The sequence below is a fragment of the Oryctolagus cuniculus genome, chromosome 2 (assembly GCF_051225735.1).
Source record: "Oryctolagus cuniculus isolate XC-2025 breed Fujian yellow rabbit chromosome 2, ASM5122573v1, whole genome shotgun sequence".
NCBI classification, from domain to species: Eukaryota; Metazoa; Chordata; class Mammalia; order Lagomorpha; family Leporidae; genus Oryctolagus; species Oryctolagus cuniculus.
The window spans coordinates 75,544,644-75,565,732 of NC_142868.1; the positions used below are offsets into that span (position 1 = coordinate 75,544,644).

The window sequence follows — 21,089 nt, forward strand, 5'->3', positions numbered from 1 at the left end:
ATCATAAGTAGAAATGCATGAAGGGATCATTATAAAGTGAAGACATGAGGGAAAAGAAATTTTCCCAAGCGTAAGTTAAACAACAACATAAAGATCAACACTGCTTTTGGACTACCCATGCAGTACTGAATAAAGGAGTAAAAGCTTACTTAAAGAGGAAGGGGAAGACAATAATATAACCAGAAAATCCTGTTTAGCACACAAATGAACAGGCATTTTCTTTAGTGTTACGTAGATAATGCCATAAATAGAGCTTGTTTGACTTATTTTTAAAGACATTTTTCTCTATCACACAAAATAAAGTTACTCAAATTCTCAGTGTTTGGCACAACAATTAAAGATCAGTGAGATCTAATACTCTCCAGTTTATACTTGCCTATCAAGTTTAAATAAAAAGAATTAAATCTGTATTGTATTATAAGTTTAGTGCATTTCCTATGTAAGTTAAATATTACATCATGGGTAAAAAAAGTACTAATTAGATCAGATTACTAAGATTTATATATCTCTTATTGAGTAGCATAAAAAAAATGACCTAAATGAAAAATCTCTGTGAGTGAGATCCCAGCAGAAAGAATGGGCCATCAAAGAAGCAGGTACCTTTCTCTGAAGGGAGGAGAGAACTTCCACTTTGATTATGGCCTTGTCTAAATAAGGTCGGAGTTGTGAACTCAAGAGGCTTCCACAGCCTTGGCAGCTCATGACAAGAGCCTTGGGTGATTACTGACGTCATAAATTAGAGTGTCAATTGTTAAATCAACAACGGGAGTCACTGTGCACTTACTCCCCATGTAGGATCTCTGTCCTTAATGTGTTGTACTATGCGAATTAATGGTAAAACTAGTACTCAAACAGTCCTTATACTTTGTGTGTCTATGTGGGTGCAAACTGTTGAAATCTTTTTTTTTTAAAGATTTACTTATTTGAAAGTCAGAGTTACAGAGACAGGAGAGGCAGAGAGAGAGAGAGAGAGAGAGAGAGAGAGAGTCTTCCAACCGATGGTTCACTCCCCAGATGGCCGCAACGGCCAGAGCTGTGCCAATCTGAAGCCAGGAGCCAGGAGCTTCCTCATGGTCTCCCACATGGGTGCAGGGGCCCAAGGACTTGGGCCATCTTCTACTGCTTTCCCAGCCCATAGCAGAGAGCTGGATTGGAAGTGGAGCAGCTAGGTCTCGAACCAGCGCCCAATGGGATGCCGGCGCTTCAGGCCAGGGCGTTAACCCGCTGCACCACAGCACCGGCCCCGAAATCTTCACTTAGTATATACCAAGTTGATCTTCTATAATATAAAGATAATTAAAAATGAATCCTAATGAAGAATGGGATGGTTTTCAGGTGGGAGGGTATTTATGGGCAGAAAAACCACTATAATTCAAAAGTTGTACTTTCAAAATTTATATTTATTAAATAAAAGTTTTTTAAAAAAAGAAGGAATAGCAGAAAACAACTTAGTAAGTTAGTACAGCAAAAGTTGTGATCATATCAAAATACTAAATTTCTTGGGCAAGTTAATAATTTACTTTATAATTTAAAAATTCATATTTAAGTTTGCAAATATAAAATATGATCAAATTAAGAGATACGGTTTTCTACATTTTTCTTTTTTTGAATTCACAGTGGCTAATTCAATCATCCACTTTCTTACAAATTTTTGTTGTAGTTAGTTCACACATCTTTTTTTAAAATTCATTTATTCATTCATTAAGAGGTACAGAGAAAGACAGCACTGCCATCCACTGGTTCACTCCCCAAATGTAGAGGCCTGGGCCAGGTCTCCCCAGTTATGTGAACCATCAGTGCAGGGAGTTGGAATCAGCAGCCATAGGTGGATATTGAACCAACCCACTCTAAAACAAGATGTAGCATCTTAACCAGCATCTTAACTGCATCCATCCTTACCCCTACATTTCTATGGTTTTCTTTCAAGATATGGAGTCACCTCCTGTTTCACAGAGAAAAGAGAAGCCATCAGGCAAGAATTCCTCCAGTTATACTTGCCACTCAACATGTATACAATCTGTTTCCTCCCATCTCCTCCTCCTAATACAATGTAAGTATCATCTGTCTTATTATCCATGATCAAACTCTTCACTTATGTTTTTTATTCTGGCCCTTGACAAATCAATGATCCTCTTTCTTTCAGTATTTAAATACATTGAAGGAGCTTTCATCTTAAGAAACAAACAAACAAAAAAATAGGAAACAATTCTATGTCCCTCAAGCTACCATCCTCTCTCCTCCCCTTCATGGCCCAATTCTTGAAAGGGTTGTCAACACGTCCTCACCTTGTCTACCTTACTTTTTCCTCACCTTTATTCTCAATTTATCCAACTATAATTTGATTTCCAAAATCACCCATGACTTTGTTATTGCTAACTCAATGTAATTTTCTGTTTCTCATATTGGAATCCTCCTGGATAGCATTTACTGTGACTACTGCCTCTGCTGGGTACTATCTTTCATTGCTTCCATGTCCCTCCTTGTCTTATTTTTACTTGTCTGCACCTTCTTGGCATTTGCAGAGCTTCCTTTTTCTGTCAGTCCTTCAAATCACGGATGCTCACGGGCGCCCTCCTTAGGTGCTTTTCTCTTTTCATTTTACATATTCTGAACAATGTTATCCATTCTTAATGACATTTAGTATTTGATTCCCAACTCTATTTCTATAGTACATATTTCTCTCTCGAGCTTCTGATCTACATATCCAACTGGAAGTTTTCCTTTGTCCAATAAAATCCTGGATCCACTGTGCAAATTAAAATTTTATAATCCATGCCCACTAGCTTCTCTTTTTTCTCTTGAGAGCTCAGTCTCAGTGAAATGCAGCACATCCTTCCAGCTGCCAAAACAAGGACTTCAATATCACTGGGTTCTTCCATCTTCCTCATTTTTTTTTTTTTTTTTTTTTTTTGACAGGCAGAGTGGACAGTGAGAGAGACAGAGAGAGAAAGGTCTTCCTTTTGCCGTTGGTTCACCCTCCAATGGCCGCCGCTGCAGCCGGCGCACCGCGCTGATCCGATGGCAGGAGCCAGGAGCCAGGTGCTTTTCCTGGTCTCCCATGGGGTGCAGGGCCCAAGCACCTGGGCCATCCTCCACTGCACTCCCTGGCCATAGCAGAGAGCTGGCCTGGAAGAGGGGCAACCGGGACAGAATCCGCACCCCGACCGGGACTAGAACCCGGTGTGCCGGCGCCGCAAGGTGGAGGATTAGCCTATTGAGCCACGGCGCCGGCCTCCATCTTCCTCATTTCTAAGTCAATCAACTAGTCAGTACTAGTGATCCTACCTCCTCAATCTCTCTCCAATTCAGTAACTTCTTACAATAATTTCCCTAGTAAAGTAATAACCATCTCTTATCTAAGGACGTATTATGGCTAAAAACTGACAGACATGTATATTTTCTTTACAAATTAAAGACTTAAAGAGAATCACACTCTCACATTCTTCTCTAAGAAGCAATAGCATCTTACCTAAGACTCCTTACCCATCCCTCCCTCTCCTTCCCCATTGCCTCCACACCTAAAGTGATTTTTCCAAATACACATTTTAATATATCATCTTCATCCCTAAAAATAAGCAAATGTCTCTCAATTCTCTTAAAGTTCACGTTCCCTAGTTGACCTTTGAAGGTTTTGCACTATCCACTTTCCTATCAACTATTAGACTATGTCTGATTACTCTTTGCCTTAAATTCTCTGCTACATCTATATTGACATTCTTCCAGTTCTGTGAACACATTATGCTACCGCATGTTGTTCCCTTGACTTAGAATATATTTCCTCACCCCCCTGCATTCCTTTTGTACCTAATAATTCCTACTCATTCTTTAAGTCTTTTCTTAGATGAAGCTTCCTGCACATTTAAGCCTGTCGCTCCCCCTCCCCGTGGAGGAACAACACAGGACCCTGAGCTGTTCTTTTGTCTGCTCGGCCCTCCCCGGGTTTGCTGCTGGTTCTTCCCGGGTTGGCTACTATCCCTTCCACCTCCGTGGAAGGGCAGTTCCCCCTGGCCACATTCCCCACTTCCGCAGGGGAGCGGCACACCGCCGGCCGGCTCTCTCAGGGGCTGCACAGGTGTTCCCCTTAGGTGTTCCCCTTAGATGTTCCTGGTGCATGCCGTCTCTCTCCTCCTTTATAGTCCTCTTCCACCAATCCCAACTCGGCTGCCCACACGCCGAGTACGCTGCTCTCCTCCAATCAGGAGCAGGTCCTGCTGTTTATTGGCTGAACTGGAGGCAGCTGGGTAGAAGCTGTTTTCTCCTCTCCCAGCGCCTTATTGTGGGAGAGCAGATGCATAGAATAAGTCTTAATTCCAGTAACTCAGTCCAGTCCGGATTGCTCCCCACAAAGCCATGTTTAAGGCCTCGATCCTGGGGTATATCTTATTCTACCATGCTCCCATGGTAGAATTCTATTTCCCCCCTCACATTACTTTACCATGTTGCATTATAGTTATTGTACATTCTCACTAGATAGTAAATTGCAAAAGAATACAAATTTCTTTCACTTGATTTAATCATTATAAATGCATACATGTATCAAAACACCTCTTTATACTCCATAAAAACATACTATAAAATGTAGGGATGTTGGCTGGCATTTTGGTATAGGGGGTTAAGCTGCACTTAGGATGCCCACTTCCCATATTAGAGTTTGAATTCTGCTACTCTGCCTTTAAAAAAAAAAATTATTTGAAAATCAGAGTTACAAAGAGAGGAGGGGGACAGACAGAGAAACAGATATCTTCCATCCACTGGTATACTCCCTGGATGGCCACAAAGGCCAGTGCTGGGCCAGGCCAAAGTCAGGAGCCAGGAGCCTCATCCTGATCTCTCAAGTGGGTGGCAGGAGCTCAAACAGATGGCTCATCTTCCACTGTTTTCCCAAGGCCATTAGCAGGGAACTATATTGCAAATGGAGCAGCCAGAACTGGAACAGGCACCCTCAAAGGATGATAGCACTGCACCTGTGGCTTAACCCCCTACTCCACAATGCCAGCCCCTTGAGTTCTAGCTACTCTGCTTCTGATTCAGCTTCCTGCTAAAGCACTTTGGAAGGGAGCAGAAGATGGCTCAGGTATTCAAATCCCTACTACCCAAGCTGGATAGTGTTCCTGGCTCCTGGCTTCAGCCTGACCCAGCCCTGGATGTTGTGGGCATTTGGGGAGTGTACCAGCAGATGGAGGATATCCATCTATCCAATATCTCCTGTCTCTATTACTCTGCCTTTCAAATAAGTAAATAAAAATTTTTTAAAGTAGCATTATTGTAATAGCTTTAATGATTCCAAAGTTTCTTTAATCTTTAGGAAGAAAATGGCACTCATTTCAGAAAAATTACTAGAGATAAATTATATATATTCAGTCCAAAGGATAATTACATTTTACTAAGTAATCATAAACAGTTCAGTCCAAAATTACATAAGTAGAATCGTATGTGAAAATCAGTTCAGAAGTCACATTAAACACAAATACACCTGAATTCCAATTCAAAATACAATTCAATTCTTCTTGTTGTTTTGATTGTTTTGTTTCATAGAGATCACACAGAGCGAGGAAAAAAATTATTATACACATTCATTCAAACTTAATGCTGAAATTATTGAAAAGATGAAGATTTTTTAAAAATTTAAGTTCAGAGTTAGGACGGTTTCATGTCCTGATTCCCAATGTGGATCTAAATAAAAGAACCCCTACAAAGTGTCACAACCAGCTTTCATCAAATCCCAGGTAAAGATGTATTCATTCCCACAACTACATTTCTGGTGTAACCAGAAAGAGAATATACTTTTCGGAAATTCATCCAAATCTTACTGTGATTTAGTTGTGGGAGGGAGGCTCTATATTCAAATGGTGGTGTGTGAACTTATTACATGGTCAAACCATTTCAAAGTGAGCAGGTGGAATCTGGTGGACTTGTCACAAGGTGATTCAGGAAACCAAAAGAGGGGATCACTTAGTTTATCTTCCTATACAACAATATTATTTTACACATAATGAACCTATTTTCATTTTCCTAACTATTCTCCATTTACACATCTGATAAATTCTTCAATATGCTGGGGGAAAAATAAGCATAAAACTATATCTCAAGATGCCCTGGAAAATACATACAATAAAGAGGGGCAGACATTATAGTGCAGCAGGCTCAACTCCGGCTTGGGATGTCTGCATCCACTATCGGAGTGCTGGTTCAAGTCCCAGCTACTCTGCTTTAGATAATGCTCGGCTTCCTGATAATGCATCTTGAGAGGCAGCATATGATGGCTCAAGTGCTTGGGTCCCTGCCACCCACCCGGGAGACCTGGATGGAATTCCAGCTCTTGGTGTCAACTTGGCAGAACCCTGGCTGTTGCAGTTATTCGGGGAGTAAATCAGCAGATGTACAATCTCTCTCTCTCTCTCTCTCTTGCTCTGACTCTTCCTTTCAAGTAGATGAAAATTTTAAAAAGATATATAGTGAAAAAAATTTTAATGCAGGATTTTTAGCTAATACAGGAATAAAAAGCAGACAGAAAATCAGTTGAACTCATTTTCCACCCCACAGTAAAACTGAATTGGTTGAAGCTTCTTCAAATAAACAAATCATAAAATAGCTCATGTGTTCTGCAAAATAAATAAAACATAGGAGTAAAGTGTTAAGCACTCTGAGGTTTTTTTGAGGGTTTTTTTTTGTTTGTTTTGTTTTGTTTTTATTCTGGACCTGAAACAAAAAGGCAGTTCTAGGACAAAATTTTTCCCCCTAATAAAAATAGTGTTGTATGGCTAAAACGTTTAAGGTTCTCAAAATAATCTTGTCAACATCTCTTTATGGTAAAGTTCAAGGCCACAATTTACTGGAAAATTTTGGCAAGCCAACCTTGCACAATTAAAATAAATACTGTGTCACGTGATGTGGTCTCCCAAAGACAGGAATTTTGACTCTGACTGAAGTCAATATGACTGTAAATAACTACTTTAGTTGAACAAAATATTAACCCAATAATACTCACAGAATGCAGTTGTACTTCTTCAGCGTATATATGCCATACAAATATTTATCATGGGCTTGTCTAATTTAACAAATATTTATTGTGTCTACAAGAGCTAAGCCCTTTACCTGACAAGGAAAATATGAAGGTGACCAAGACCAATACAGTCCATTTCCTTAAAGTGCTAAGACAAGCAAAGAAGGTAAGCAATTCACACAAATAGTTCCCCAAAAAGTCATTATCGGAGAATACAGGATCAGCAGGAATATTTTATCAGTCAGAGGCCTTCTGGCAGAAGTTCAGAAATCTTCAAAGCAATGGCAATAGAATTTATTTTTATAGGTTAATGCTCTTGACTTCCATCAGTTAAAGTATTATAACATACACAGGTTAATTTATATGCCAAGCTATGCCCAACATAATATGCTGCTTAAAAGAGGCTTTATGAAAAGTTCTTAGCAATAGTTTTAAACACCTAAAGGAATCATTTCTACCACTTCAGGAAGATCAAGTAAACATAATAAATGAAGCAGCAGAAATCTGAAAAACGGCAGATTAACTACATGAGTCTCCTTCAAAACCTTTTCTTCCGCTGGCCACACTAAAATCATAAGTAAATTTTAAAACAGCATAAATATACAGACTAAGAAAGAGAAAGCCCTAAATCATTTAAAATAATTCACCAAACTTTTATAAAGTTGAAGAGTTGGAGGCGAAATAACTGACTTAGAGGCTGATCTGTGTGCTGTGGAGAAGATCAAACAGGAGTAAGTTAATTTCTATATGGAACCCTAAAAAGTACAAGGCCTTGGAAACACAAGGACTTATAAGACAGTGTAAGTGCTGGTGTTGAAAACAGAGGACTGAGTACCAACATGTAAGTATAATAGCAGACAGCCCACAAGACACATGCTCTTACACATATGTGTATCTGTGCCTTCATCCCTAAGATTACTGCCCCTCCTTTCTTTCCTGCTCTTTGAAGAAACTCAACGGTACCAGACAAGAGAGAGCCAAAAAATACTGAGATTTGGATGCTGCTCTACTGAAAAGTCCCAATCACCAGATGAAAAACCAGGTTTATGAACAAAGACCTTGAGTGGTTTTCAAACAAGCAAAACACAGTGAGGAAACCTTCCAAAATCAAGGTGAGAGTTTGTAAAAATCATGCAGGAATAACAAAGGACCTAAAAGAAACAAAGTAACCCAAGTGAGCAAAAGACTAAACTATAATTTACATCTTTATAGTCAAAGAGAAAATATTGCAACCATGAAACACAGTAAGGTGCTGTACCACACAAACATTAGTGAACACCTAGAGCAGCAGTAACAACACCCCTTTGGACATGAGAACCCCGAATCAGAGCTCCTGGGTTTAACTCCTGCTTCAGCTTCTGGTTAGTTTCCTGCTAATGCCCACCCTGGGAGGCAACAGGTAATGGCCCAAAGAGTTGAGTCCCTGCTACCTATGTGGGAGCAGGGGACTGAATTTCCAGTCCCTGGTTTCAGCCTGGCCCAAGGCAACACTCTGCAAATGTTGCTGGTAATTGCAGAGTGAACCTTTAGATGGGAGATCTCTGTATTTTCTCTCTCTCTCTTTAAAAAACTAAAAAATAAAGGATTAGATTAAGATCTGTCCGGAGATTGAATTTCAAACTAACAGAAAAAAAATGAAACTGTGAAAGAAATAATAAAAGAAAATTACACAGAATTTTCAGACATATATTTCCCTATTGAAAAGGGCCCTTACATAACTTGCACAATTAATTTAAATTTAAATTTACTATGTAATTTTTTTTGACAGGCAGAGTTACAGAGAGAGAAAGAGACAGAGATAAAGTCTTCCTTTTTTTCCATTGGTTCACCCCACAAATGGCTGCTACAGCCAGCGCGCTGCACCGATCCAAAGCCAGGAGCCAGGTGCTTCCCTCCTGGTCTCCCATGCGGGTACAGGGCCCAAGCGCTTGGGCCATCCTTCACTGCACTCCTGGGTCACAGCAGAGAGCTGGACTGGAGGAGGAGCAACCTGGACAGAATCGGGCACCCCAACTGGGACTAGAACCTGGGGCGCCAGCACCCCAGGTGGAGGATTAGCCAAGTAAGCTGCCGGCCAACTATGTAAATTTTAAACAGTAGAGATAAAGAGAAGAATGTAAAAGTTTAGAGAGGGAATAAAGTCCACACACAAAATGAACAACCAAAAAGAACTCAGGGACAGACTTGAGAAGGGTAAGACATAGGATTTTTAATATTATTCGATCTCTAAAACAATGGATAGCAACGTTCATAAACATTAAACAATAATGTAAACAAATAAAAATATGTATAATTTTAAATATCAATAAATAAAAACCAAATTATTGAATGCCCACTACATGCCAGGGGTACCACTGTACTTCAAATATACGAATTCTTTTACTCACAATGCGACTATCAGCCTCATTTTGCAGATGAAGAAACAGGCATTGTGAGCAGGAATTTGCCCCAAATGATACAACTAGTAGCTGGGAGAGTGAGTTCTAGCTTTCTGGTTGTGGTCTGTTAAAAACTGCATGATATTTTGTCTCAACTTTAAAAGTAAAATTAACTTTTAAAAAGAAAATACTGTATGAATGCTTTCTACCTTGCTAATCTGTTCCTAGACGAACTACAGTTGATTTAAAGTTAAAACTTAGTCAACCAGGACACAAGGTTCATGCCATTCTCCAAGATAAGCCACAAGAGTTCACTGGTTGGGTGGGGTGGGGACAGATGATGGCTGAAGGTGTCTGCTAGTATTTTAAGTCTTCATCGTATACATGTTGCTAGAAGACCCATAAAACAGATTCCCTCACTAAAACACATGGACAACCTCCACAAAGAGTAACTAATGCAATTACATCCAATCAGCGTTGTGTACTTATGTACAGACTAAAGGCTATAGTTACAAACAGCACAGCTTTCTCAATGATTTTCCTGCAAGCCTTCCACGCACACTTCTAGCCTTACAAGGAAAGTTTCCCTAATAATCTTCCTACTCACTTATGTGACTACTACATTCACGGATGTGACAAAAACATCACGCTCCTTTACTCATTCTTGCCTTACACCCTTCTTTATATTCTCGACCACATAACGATACTTGAGCATTTTTATGTGATGTTGCTCTGTACGAATTAGCTTCATTCACGGTTCCCTGCCTTTTGGTGTTCTACCCATTACCTACTTAAGGGATTCTAGCTTTAGTGGAGGGGAGAAATAAACTTTTTAAATGGGCTTTTCTTTTCTCTACCAGTCTGGCAACATTGTTCTTCCTTCTCACCTGTGATGAGGAGGCTAGACACTGTAGTATTTCCTCTCTTGGGACTAATAAACTTCCTTACCCTATGTAGGGCCCTCATCCGGCCTGAGGGTTCCTTTGCCCTTTTTTTTCTGAGTCGTGGGGGTCTGGCTGAAAGGTCACAGCCGTAGAAACAAGTATGGTCCTGATGCAGCCACAAGAGCATCATCTTTGTCTTCCGGACACCTGGGTGAGGGGGACCCGGACGTGCCTGGCCTAGCAGGTCTCATTGCCCGCGGTTCCCCACTCCGCGTCACACGGCTCACGGTCGCCACAACCCGGCACGTCCGACCTCGCAGGAGGCCCCGCGTCTCAGGCTCACCCCGCACGGTCCTCACACCACCCCCTCCCGCGAGCAGGTGAATCACACCTGCCCGCCAACCCTGGGGCGTCACCTGCGGGCCGGGCCAGCGCGCGCACGCGCACATACCGTCTCCTTGGCAGCAGCGACCGGGATGGGAAGCAGCCCCCGGCCGCGGAGCGCCTCCTCGGGCTCTGCGGCCGCGCTCTCGCAGGGGCGCCCCGGCGCCAGCCCCCGCGGTGAGTCGGCCCTGGGGTCCCCGTACAGCTGGTAGCACACGAGGCCGACGAGACCCCCGCCGGCCGCCGCCGCGATGCTCAGCTCCCCCCAGCGCCGCCGCCGCCGCCTCCAAGCAGCCTCCGCCACAGCACCCTCCTCATCCTCCCGGCTGGAGAAGGGCCGGCCAGGGAAACCCGGGACCGTCCCCGCAGGCCGCCCGGGCGGCCCCAGAAAGGGCTGGTGAGGGGATAGCGGAGACGGCAGCCGGGGTGGCGGCCACAAGAGCCGCCGCAGCGCAGCCATAGCGGGAGCCGCGGGCGCCGGAGCTGGGAGCGGGCGGAGGAGGTGGGTGAGGAGGGCGCGAAACCTCGCGAGAAGTCGGCGCGCCGGGCTTCGCCGCTGTCAGAGCGACCCCTGCGAACGCGCGGCCGGGACAGCCTTCGGTTCGGGGAACTGCGGGACTCGGCCCAGGGAGAACCTGGAAGAGGCGGCAGATCCCGGGTGCTCCTGGGCCTGCACCACCCTGCGCAGCCGGGCGGTCGTAAATAATCGCGCCGACAGCGGGCGGCATTGGCTGCGCGAGAACCCAGCACCGCAGGGCACAGCTGGGTCAGCGGAACCCGGCCGGGTCTCGGCTCGCCTGCGGGCCGCGTCTCGGCCGTGCCGGCTGGGTCTCTGAGCTTCGTCCGCGCCCCTCGCAGAAAGTCCCCTGTGTCCTGATTTTCTAATTCGAGATCAGATCGACACTAGAAACTGTCCTCACGTGTACCCCCCAAAAACGAGTCACACAAAATTGGCTCAGGTTGTAGAAATTGCCAGTTAAGGCAATTAACGTTTTGATTACTCGGTGGATGGGGCACGACCAATGCTGTTTTTAATGGCATTGATATATTTTATCGTATTCCTAGACTCGTTTGATTCAACGGATCAGAACTGTCTTAAGCATATGAAAGATTTTTTTTAAATCTTGAATAAAGACAAAATCTTGAAAGGTGTTTTTAGAGAAAGGCTGTTGGTGTAAATACAAGGAGTTGATAAGTGAATTGTGTCTTCATTACTTTTTTTTTTTTTTTTTTTTTTTATTTTTTGACAGAGTTAGACAGTGAGAGAGAGAGACAGAAAGGTCTTCCTTTCCGTTGGTTCACCCCACAAATGGCCGCCACCGTCAGCGGCGCTGCACTAATCCGAAGCCAAGAGCCAGGTGCTTCCTCCTGGGTCTCCCATGGGGTGCAGGGCCCAAGGACCTGGGCCATCCTCCACTGCCTTCCCGGGCCACAGCAGAGAGCTGGACTGGAAGAGGAGCAACCGGGACAGAATTCCGGCGCCCCAACTGGGACTAGAATCTGGGGTGCCGGCGCCGCAGGTGGAGGATTAGCCTAGGGAGCTGCACCGGCCTTCATTACTTCTTGCGTTTGCTTTTTTGTTTGTTTGCTACAGCGAATCAGTTTTATGAGAAAGTCTTAGCAGTTCCCCACGCTGGCATTTGTCTTCGAACTGTGGAAGGATGCTAGGAGCCCCTGAAATGTTTGGGTTCCTGGGTGTAGAAAACTATATCCAGTGGCCTCAGCTGGGCTGCAGTGACACGCTGGTAAGAAATGTTGATTCTGGCAACTCCTCAGGAAGACTAAAGGTTTTCTGAGGCAATCAAAATGAGGTTTTCTGGCCCAGATCCTGCTATTCCTATTCCTCGCTGATCCCCTGCCCTTAAGTGACATTACATCTTGTTTTAATACAGGTTAATGGAATTTTGTTTTCTTAAAGCTACTAAAAGTGGGTTAAAAAAAAAAAAAAAAACCTCTGACATATAAAAAGGATATTGTGTGTGTGTGTGTATGTGCACACACATTTCACTTCCACCCTGTTAACTTTAAGTAAGTAATGTCATAAGTGAAGACTCTGATAGCTCCTTATTTTATGACCAAGTTTCAATTTCTGCCTCCTCTGAATTCTGGAAGATTTTAGTTTTCTCAAAGCAATGCTGTGTTTTTTGGACTGAACAAAATTTCCTGATTTTTTCCCCCCAGAAGTTCCCCACATAGTCTAATGGCATAATTGCCAGACTGATGAATTTGTATTTGTAGCATGTTAAAAGCTGAGTAGCTTTAAAGACAATTTAGGGAGATACCACAATAGTATCTTACTGTATATGAATAAAGCGATTACCAGAGATTCTCCATCTAAGATTACTTCAAATGCACAAACATACACATGGGTCTATTTATCTGTCCATCCAATTTCTCTCTAATTTAATAGATTTGCAGGCTCCAGCTTCTGCAAGAAATTTCTCTGGTTAGAAACGTAAGGTCTGCTGTGAAAGGTACTAAGTTTAAATTTGTATAGAAAATTTTGGATTAAAGCCGGCACCGTGGCTCAATAGGCTAATCCTCCACCTTGTGGCGCCGGCACACCGGGTTCTAGTCCTGGTCGGGGCGCCGGATTCTGTCCCGGTTGCCCCTCTTCCAGGCCAGCTCTCTGCTATGGCCAGGGAGTGCAGTGGAGGATGGCCCAGGTGCTTGGGCCCTGCACCCCATGGGAGACCAGGAAAAGCACCTGGCTCCTGGCTCCTGCCATCGGATCAGCGCGGTGCGCCGGCTGCAGCGGCGGCCATTGGAGGGTGAACCAACGGCAAAGGAAGACCTTTCTCTCTCTGTCTCTCTCTCTCACTGTCCACTCTGCCTGTCAAAAAAATAAAAAAATTTGGATTAAATGTCTTTCTATGTGCAAAAGTTATTCTAATTATAACTTTCCACAATGCCTCTAACAGTCAAATTTATTTGAAAAGTTAGTTTTCTCTTTTCATAATTTCTCTTTTGATAATTTATAGCTACACAAGAGGAACTGAATTCTTCTATGTGGAATTTTTCTGAATTTAGTTCCCAAAGGAAGAATTCTAAGAAAAAATATTCAGAATCTGCAAACTTTCTTCAGAAATTTAGAAATGGTATTAAATTAATATAGTCAGCCAAGTTTTTGTTATCCTGTGGGGAGCAACCCGGACTAGACTAAGTTACTCGAATTAAGACTTATTATATGCATCTGCTCTCCCACAATATGGCGCTGGGAGAGAAGAAAACAGCTTCTACACAGCTGCCTCCAGTTCAGCCAATAAACTGTGGGACTTGCTCCTGATTGGAGAGCAGCGTACTCGGCGTGTGGGCAGCCGAGTTAGGATTGGCGGAGGAGGACTATAAAGGAGGAGAGAGACGGCATGCACCAGGAACATCTAGGGGAACACCTGTGCAGCCCCCGAGAGAGCCGGCCGGCAGTGTGCCGCTCCCCTGCGGAAGTGGGGAATGTGGCCAGGGGGAACTGCCCTTCCACGGAGGTGGAAGGGATAGTAGCCAACCCGGGAAGAACCAGCAGCAAACCCGGGGAGGGCCGAGCAGACAAAAGAACAGCTCAGGGTCCTGTGTTGCTCCTCCACGAAGAGGGGGAGCGACATAATGGTGCCGTGACTCGGATATGAAGCCTAGGCAGGGCTTAGTGTCGTTCCTCCACGAAGAGGGGGAGCGACATTATCCTCTGCATCAAATTCTCCTGGACATTTATATCCAAAAGGAGTGGGCATTTGGCCTGGTGGTTAACTTGCAACTCGAGATTCTTGTGTCCCATAAGAGGCCTGAATGATTCCTGGCCCTGGCTTCTGATTCCAGCTTCCTACTAGTGCAAATCTTGGGCTGCAAGTGGCTGAAGCTCAGACAGTTGGTTCCCTGCTACCCTCATAGGAGTTCTAGCTCCCAGCTTTTCCTCTCACCTGCCTCGTCATTTTGGGCATTTGGGGGGTAAACCAGCAAATGGAAGCACTCTGTCTCTTTCTATCTCTAATTAATTAAAAAATAATTGGACCGGCATTCTGGCATAGTGGGTAAAACTGCCACCTGCAAAGCTGGCATCCCATTTGGGCACCAGTTCATGTCCCAGCTACTCCACTTTTAATCTAGCTCCCTGCTAATGGCCCAAGAAAAGCAGCAGAAGATGGCCCAAGTAATTGAGTGACTGCCACCCACCTGAGAGATCCAGATGAAGCTCCTGGCATCTGGCTTTGGCCTAACTCAGTGCTGGCCATTGCAGCCATCTGGAGAGTGAACTAGCAGATGGAAGATCTCTCTCTCTAACTTTTAAATAAATATTTAAGAAAAATAATAATATCCACAAAATGCCCCTCCTATACAAAATGCACACCTTTAAAGACATACATTCACTAAGTAAAAAGAAATGTTCTGAAACATTAAAAAAAATTAACAGCAGAGGTTAAGCCAGAAAGGATGTTCCAGGAATGCATATTTTTCAGTGGATAAGCAGTGAGAAGACAAGTGATCAGGACTCTACGCTTGGCTGTGTTATAGTTCTAGTGGTTTGAAGGCCACAGTTTCCTATAAAATGCTGGAGTTGAATAAATGGTCACCTTTGGAATCCATGTTCTAATTATCCAAAATGTCACAAGTATACCAATAAACTAAAAAAGTTTTAAACAAAGGATTGATTGATTGATTTGAAAGGCAGAGAGATCTTCCATCTGCTGGTTCAATTACCAAATGGCTGTCACTGCCAGGGCTGGGACAGGCTGAAGCAAGGAGCCAGGAGCTCCACCTGGTCTCCCCCATGGATGGCAGGGGCCCAAGTACCTGAAACATCATCCTTTGCCTTCCTACATGCATTTAGAGGGAGTTAGATTGGAAGGGAGCAGCTGGGACTAGAACAGACACCCTGACATGGGATGCAGCAGTGTCCACGGCTTCACAACACAACTACGTCATAGCATTTTTCACATGTCACTTTTCTTTTTTTAACACAAAGTGGATGATTGTTTTCTTTTTTCAATTTAAAATGCCAACCTCTGACCAAATCATTTTAACCTTTTACTATTGTATAAACTGCACAGAAATTAGTGATTTAAACTTTGCAAATATGAAATTTATGTATAAGAGGAAGAAATGTCTTAACAAAACTTCTATTAAATATGCCATTTACCTAGTTAGGCTTTCTCTGAGCTCCAAAATCTAGATAAGTTGAAAAAGGAACAGGTGGGGCCAGCACTGTGGCGCAGCAGGTTAACGCCCTGGCTTGAAGCACTGGCATTCCATATGGGCACCAGTTCTAGTCCCGGCTGTCCCACTTTGATCCAGCTCTCTGCTATGGCCTGGGAAAGCAGTGGAGGATGGCTCACGTCCTTGAGTCCCTGCACCCATGTGGGAGACCCGGAGGAGGCTCCTGGCTTTGGATCGGTGCAGCTCCAGCAGCTGTGACCAGTTGCGAGTGAACCATCAGATGGGTAACCTCTCTCTCTCTCTGTCTCTCTCTCTCCTCTCCTCTGTGTAACTCTTTCAAATAAATAGATCTTTAAAAAAAAAAAAAGGAGAAGGTACATTTGAGAGCTCACATAAGGACACATGATTTCCTAAAAACCCTGAAGCTGGAGCATATATACAATATTTCCTGACACATAGTAGGAACTCAATAATGGTTTTTAAATGAAGAGAATTTATTATCTCAAGTGGAGGAGGAAGAGAGGCATGAAGGTCAAGACTGGAAGACAAATCAACAGACAAGGAAATACAGTGACTCATCAGACTCCAAAAATACTGATAAACCAAATAACACATCTGGAAATGTAATTAATGCAAATAGGAAGCCAAAGCTAGAAAGCTAGGGATTGACAAGTGCTATAGTTGCTATAGTTTAAATAAGACTTGTCCCCAAAGTTCATGTGTGCGAGGCTGGGATCCCAGTGTGACAGGGTTCAGATGCTGTAACCCTTAAAAGGTAGGACCTAATAGAATGTAATTAAGTTATGGGGAGTCATCCTCACGAATCTAGTAATGCTATCTTGGCTTAGGTCTCATGTTATAGGATTAGTTCTCTCAAGAGCAAGTATTATAAAGTGAGGCCATACCATGCACTTGGTCCTTCTGTATGTAGCCAGCTCCCTTTCTGTTTCTCTGCCACATTGTGATACAGATAAGGAGCCCATACCAGGATGCTAGTGGCCATGCTGTTTAGGTCCTCAGCCACCAAAATTGTGAGACAAATAAAACCATATTTTATAAAGTCCCTGTCCTTAGGTATTTTAGCAACACAAAATGGACTAGCAAAGCAAGGACAAGAAACTTGAGCGTGATCATGGAGAAGGGTTGATTCAGGAACCAATTTTGTGATTTTGAGATTCTAGTACTGGGGCTCTTTTCTTGGCAGGATCCTTTTGGTCTCTAGCCCTGGAGTGATAGGCTTCCACCAGGGCATCCAGTTCTTTTGGTCCTTGAATAAAGTCCTGTGTGATCCATGGCCAAAAGTCAGTGACTTGACTGGCCAATATCCTTTTTGATCATCTCTACCTCAGCTGGTAACTATCTAACTTACTGTCACTTTGACCATTACATCTATCTAGTCTGATTTATGTAGCTTCCAAGGTATTTGCTCACAGTGTCTCACTGTTCAATTCCTATGCCTTCTCAGCATTTTGGTGGCAGGACTTCTTATGTATTTAGGAAACTAGAAATAGCAGGTAAGAGTTGCTAGCAGCAAAGCCTGGAAAAACCAATGAGATTTTTCTCAAGTGTTACACCCTACTTTCATATCTGATAGTGATAAAGCTTCTATGCCCATCAAAGTTTGTCTTCTGGTGGAGAATAACTCAGAGTAACAAACTTATCATCGTTACACGAGCATAGCACTAGAGTAACAAAATAAATCTTTCTAGAAGTGTTGGCTGTTTCTGTTAGAGCTGAACATATGCATATTCCATGACACATCAGTGTCACTGCTAGGTAATAATTCTCTACAAAATGAAAATTTATGTCCTCCGAAAGATATATAGGGAAAGATTCACAGCAGCACCTGTTTGTAATTTGCAAGAAACTAAAAACCATACATATGTCAATAACAGTGGCCTAGATTTTTTTAAGTGTAATACACTTACAGAAGTAAAAGCAATACAAAAATGAAAATTAGTGAATTGCAACTGCATATAATCATGAGGATGAATCTGATAACACAAAGTTGAGTCAAAGCAGACAGACACAGGTAGACAATTGGCCTAGTGGTTAAGTCAACAGTTAAGATAACCCGCATCTCAAATTGCAATACCTGAGTTTGATACCCAACTCCTGCTCCTCATTCCAGCTTCCTACTAATGGAAACCCTGAGAAGGCAATGTTGATGGCCCAAGTCCTGGACTGAGTTCTTGCCCCCTGGCTTAACCTGGCCTAGTTCCAGCTATCATGGACATCTGGGGAATGAGCTGTCAAATGGGAATCATTGCTCCTTCTGTTCCTCTACCTCTGAAATAAATTTTTTGAAAAAGAAGTCAGACTAAAAGAACCAATTGCTTTACTCTATTTCTAAAGTTGAAAAGCAACAACATATATATATATATATATATATATATGAGGGTACTTCAAAAAATCAATGTAAAATTGAAAGACTGAGTATTTTCCATGAACTCCTTGTAGATTGCTCATGTATATACATACACATTTTCATATGTATTTATATGTAAAATGTTAGAAATTATGATAGATGGTTTCCCTGGGTAGATGATAATGATTGGAAGGGGGGAAGGAAAACATCTAGAATTCTGTTTCTTGATCTGGATGCCAATTACAAAAGTATTCACTGAAAATTCACAGAACTCTATGCCTAAGAGTTATATGCTTTTTTTTGGTATATGTTACATCAATAAAAAGTATATAGAAAATTTAAAAATAGATTTTCTTCCTAATACTCTTGTACGAATATATTATTTACTAGATGAATTATATAGCTTAGAAGGAATGCATAGAGGTTAAAAGGAATTGAGCTAGGAGCAATAAAATTAATTCAAGTGTAGGAAACTAAAGGAAAAATGGGACAATCTTGACACAGTTCAAAAAGAGTCAACCAAGGAGTATCTTAATAAATGCCTTTTAGTACATTAAAATTCTTAGATACTCATTAGTCATGTTCCTAATTGACTAAGGAAAGACCAAAGGAATTTAGAATTTTAAGCAAATGATCTAGTGTTTTATCTTCTTTGACTTGCAACACTTTCTCCTGCGAAATTTCCATATGCACAGACCCAGTAGGTATTTGGTCATCAGGCTAAATACAAGCAGTATATATCTTGTCTCTGGCTGTAACCCTAGACTGTCCTGTGTTGGACGGGAAATTGCGTGAAGGGAAGATAACCAAACAGAAGGGCAGCCTTCAGAACAGATGGAAAGCTCAGCATAAAAAGAGAATCATTAGAGACATCAAGAATAACATAAGGTAGGCCAGTGCACGTGCATGCAGGAACTTAGAGGGAAGGCAAACCAGTTACTCTCTTGCCAGTTCCAATTGATTGGTGTGGGTTAGCCAAAACTCAGGGCTAAGCAAAATTTGTAGTCCACACCCAGAATTCAAAGGAAAAAGTGAATAGTTTCCTGGAAACTCCCCAATAAGAGAGGATGGCACAATAAAAGCAATAACAATAAAATTGAAAAATGTTGGCCGGTGCGACAGCTCACTAGGCTAATCCTCAACTTGTAGCACCGGAACCCCCACCCCCCACCCCGGGTTCTAGTCCCGGTCGGGGTGCCGGATTCTGTCCCAGTTGCTCCTCTTCCAGTCCAGCTCTCTGCTGTAGCCCGGGAAGGCACTGGAGGATGGCCCAAGTGCTTGGGCCCTGCACCTGCATGGGAGACCAGGAGGAAGCACCTGGCTCCTGGCTTCGGATCAGCGCAGTGTGCTGGCCGTAGTGGCCATTTGTGGGGTGAACCGACAGAAAAAGGAAGACCTTTCTCTCTGTCTCTCTGTCTCTCTCTCACTGTCTAACCCTGCCTGTCAAAAAAAAAATTGAAAAATGTTTACATATTTGTATAATATGCATGTGAGCATTTTGCACTTACCCTGCAAAGTTATAGAAGACTAAAAAGAATTTAGAGGTAGTTTAGAGGATATTTTTTAACCTTTTAAGGTTTTAGGAGATGTAATGGAAACTGCTTAGTGGAAATTATTTGACAAAAGAAATGTTACATGCAGTTCCAAAATACAAAGTGGGTAACAGCATACTCTGTCCATCTAAAGACTTCTTTTCAATTCCCATGGTAGAGCTTGAAGTATCCTTGTGGAATCTTGGGACTCAAAATCACTAAAATACCAGAGTTCTTCAAAAAGTTCATGGAAAATACATATTATGAAAAAATTATGATTAGAGTTGTGAATTTTTGTTGCAAAATAAACTTATCTTTTATTTTTTCCACAGACTTTTTAGAGTACCCTCATATATAATCCTTTCATTTTTACTGATCAGGAAACAGAGTCCATGAAGTTGAAGAATTTGGGTGACACACCAGGACTTAAGCCTAAAGAGACTGCACCATATCTAAGTAGTTTCTATGTTGGAGTTATCAGAAACTGACAGAATTTTAAACTTTTCCTTAAAATGTATTGACTTACAAAGAATAAAATATTAATCATGTTCATTCAAATGAAAGATATATTTTAAGAATAAAATCATATGGAACCGAAAGAAAATTGGTACCCTGAGGTCTTAGGAAGTTTGGTAACTGGGTCAGCTCCAGGAGAAAATTGTGTGAGAATTCAAGGCCATCTATTGTAACACATTGCTGTGACCACGACTTAGGTACTAATTCCATCACTCTCTGTGACTCTTTGTTCACATTCCAAAGAGGAAGCATTGTATTTATCTGGCCTAAGGATGTTTCCTACCTTTGTTGTTTTTTCACCTGTAGGCCCATCAGCTGTGTATGGGAGGAAGGAGGTGAAGTAAGATGGAGGAACAGTTTCTAGGAAATAGAGAAGGACTTCCCTATTCTCTATTTCTAGGAAATAGAAAAGAACCTTAGGCAATGATGGCTGGCTCTGAGGGAAATGGGATGGAAGTCCTGATGATAGCATTTGCAGATTTTCTTGGTGTAAATGCTCCATCATGGCAATTTCAAGCAACTGATATGACATTACTGGTTGCAGAGTTGGAAGGAGATGCATGACAATACATCAATACACAGAATTTCCATTATCCTAGTAAAAAAAAAAAAAAAAAGAGAACAGTTACATAATTGAGACATGGTTAATTTTCAGTACTCTTTTATATTTATATAGTATATGTAAATTGTTTTGGTTTTTTAAAACAATGTAATTGTAAGTTTATATGATTTAATTTTTGAGAATGTCTGTGTTTAACAACTGGCTCAGGCACCAGATTCTGTCCCGGTTGCCCCTCTTCCAGGCCAGCTCTCTGCTGTAGCCCGGGAAGGCAGTGGAGGATGGCCCAAGTCCTTGGGCCCTGCACCCCATGGGAGATC

The 21,089-nt window shown here is 42.4% G+C and overlaps 1 protein-coding gene across 7 annotated transcripts in view; it reads right to left on the reverse strand.

Moving 5' to 3' along the window:
* The window catches only part of MICU3 (mitochondrial calcium uptake 3), a 113,294-nt gene extending 101,511 nt beyond the window's left edge, over positions 1-11,783 (reverse strand). For all 7 annotated transcript variants that reach the window (XM_051842596.3, XM_017338923.4, XM_089325875.1 and 4 more), the window contains exon 1: positions 10,717-11,783. In XM_051842596.3, coding sequence (XP_051698556.1) covers positions 10,717-11,109 — 393 coding nt within the window. In that variant the 5' untranslated portion in view covers positions 11,110-11,783. The remainder of the gene's footprint in view (positions 1-10,716) is intronic.
* Between the last annotated feature and the right edge of the window lie 9,306 nt (positions 11,784-21,089).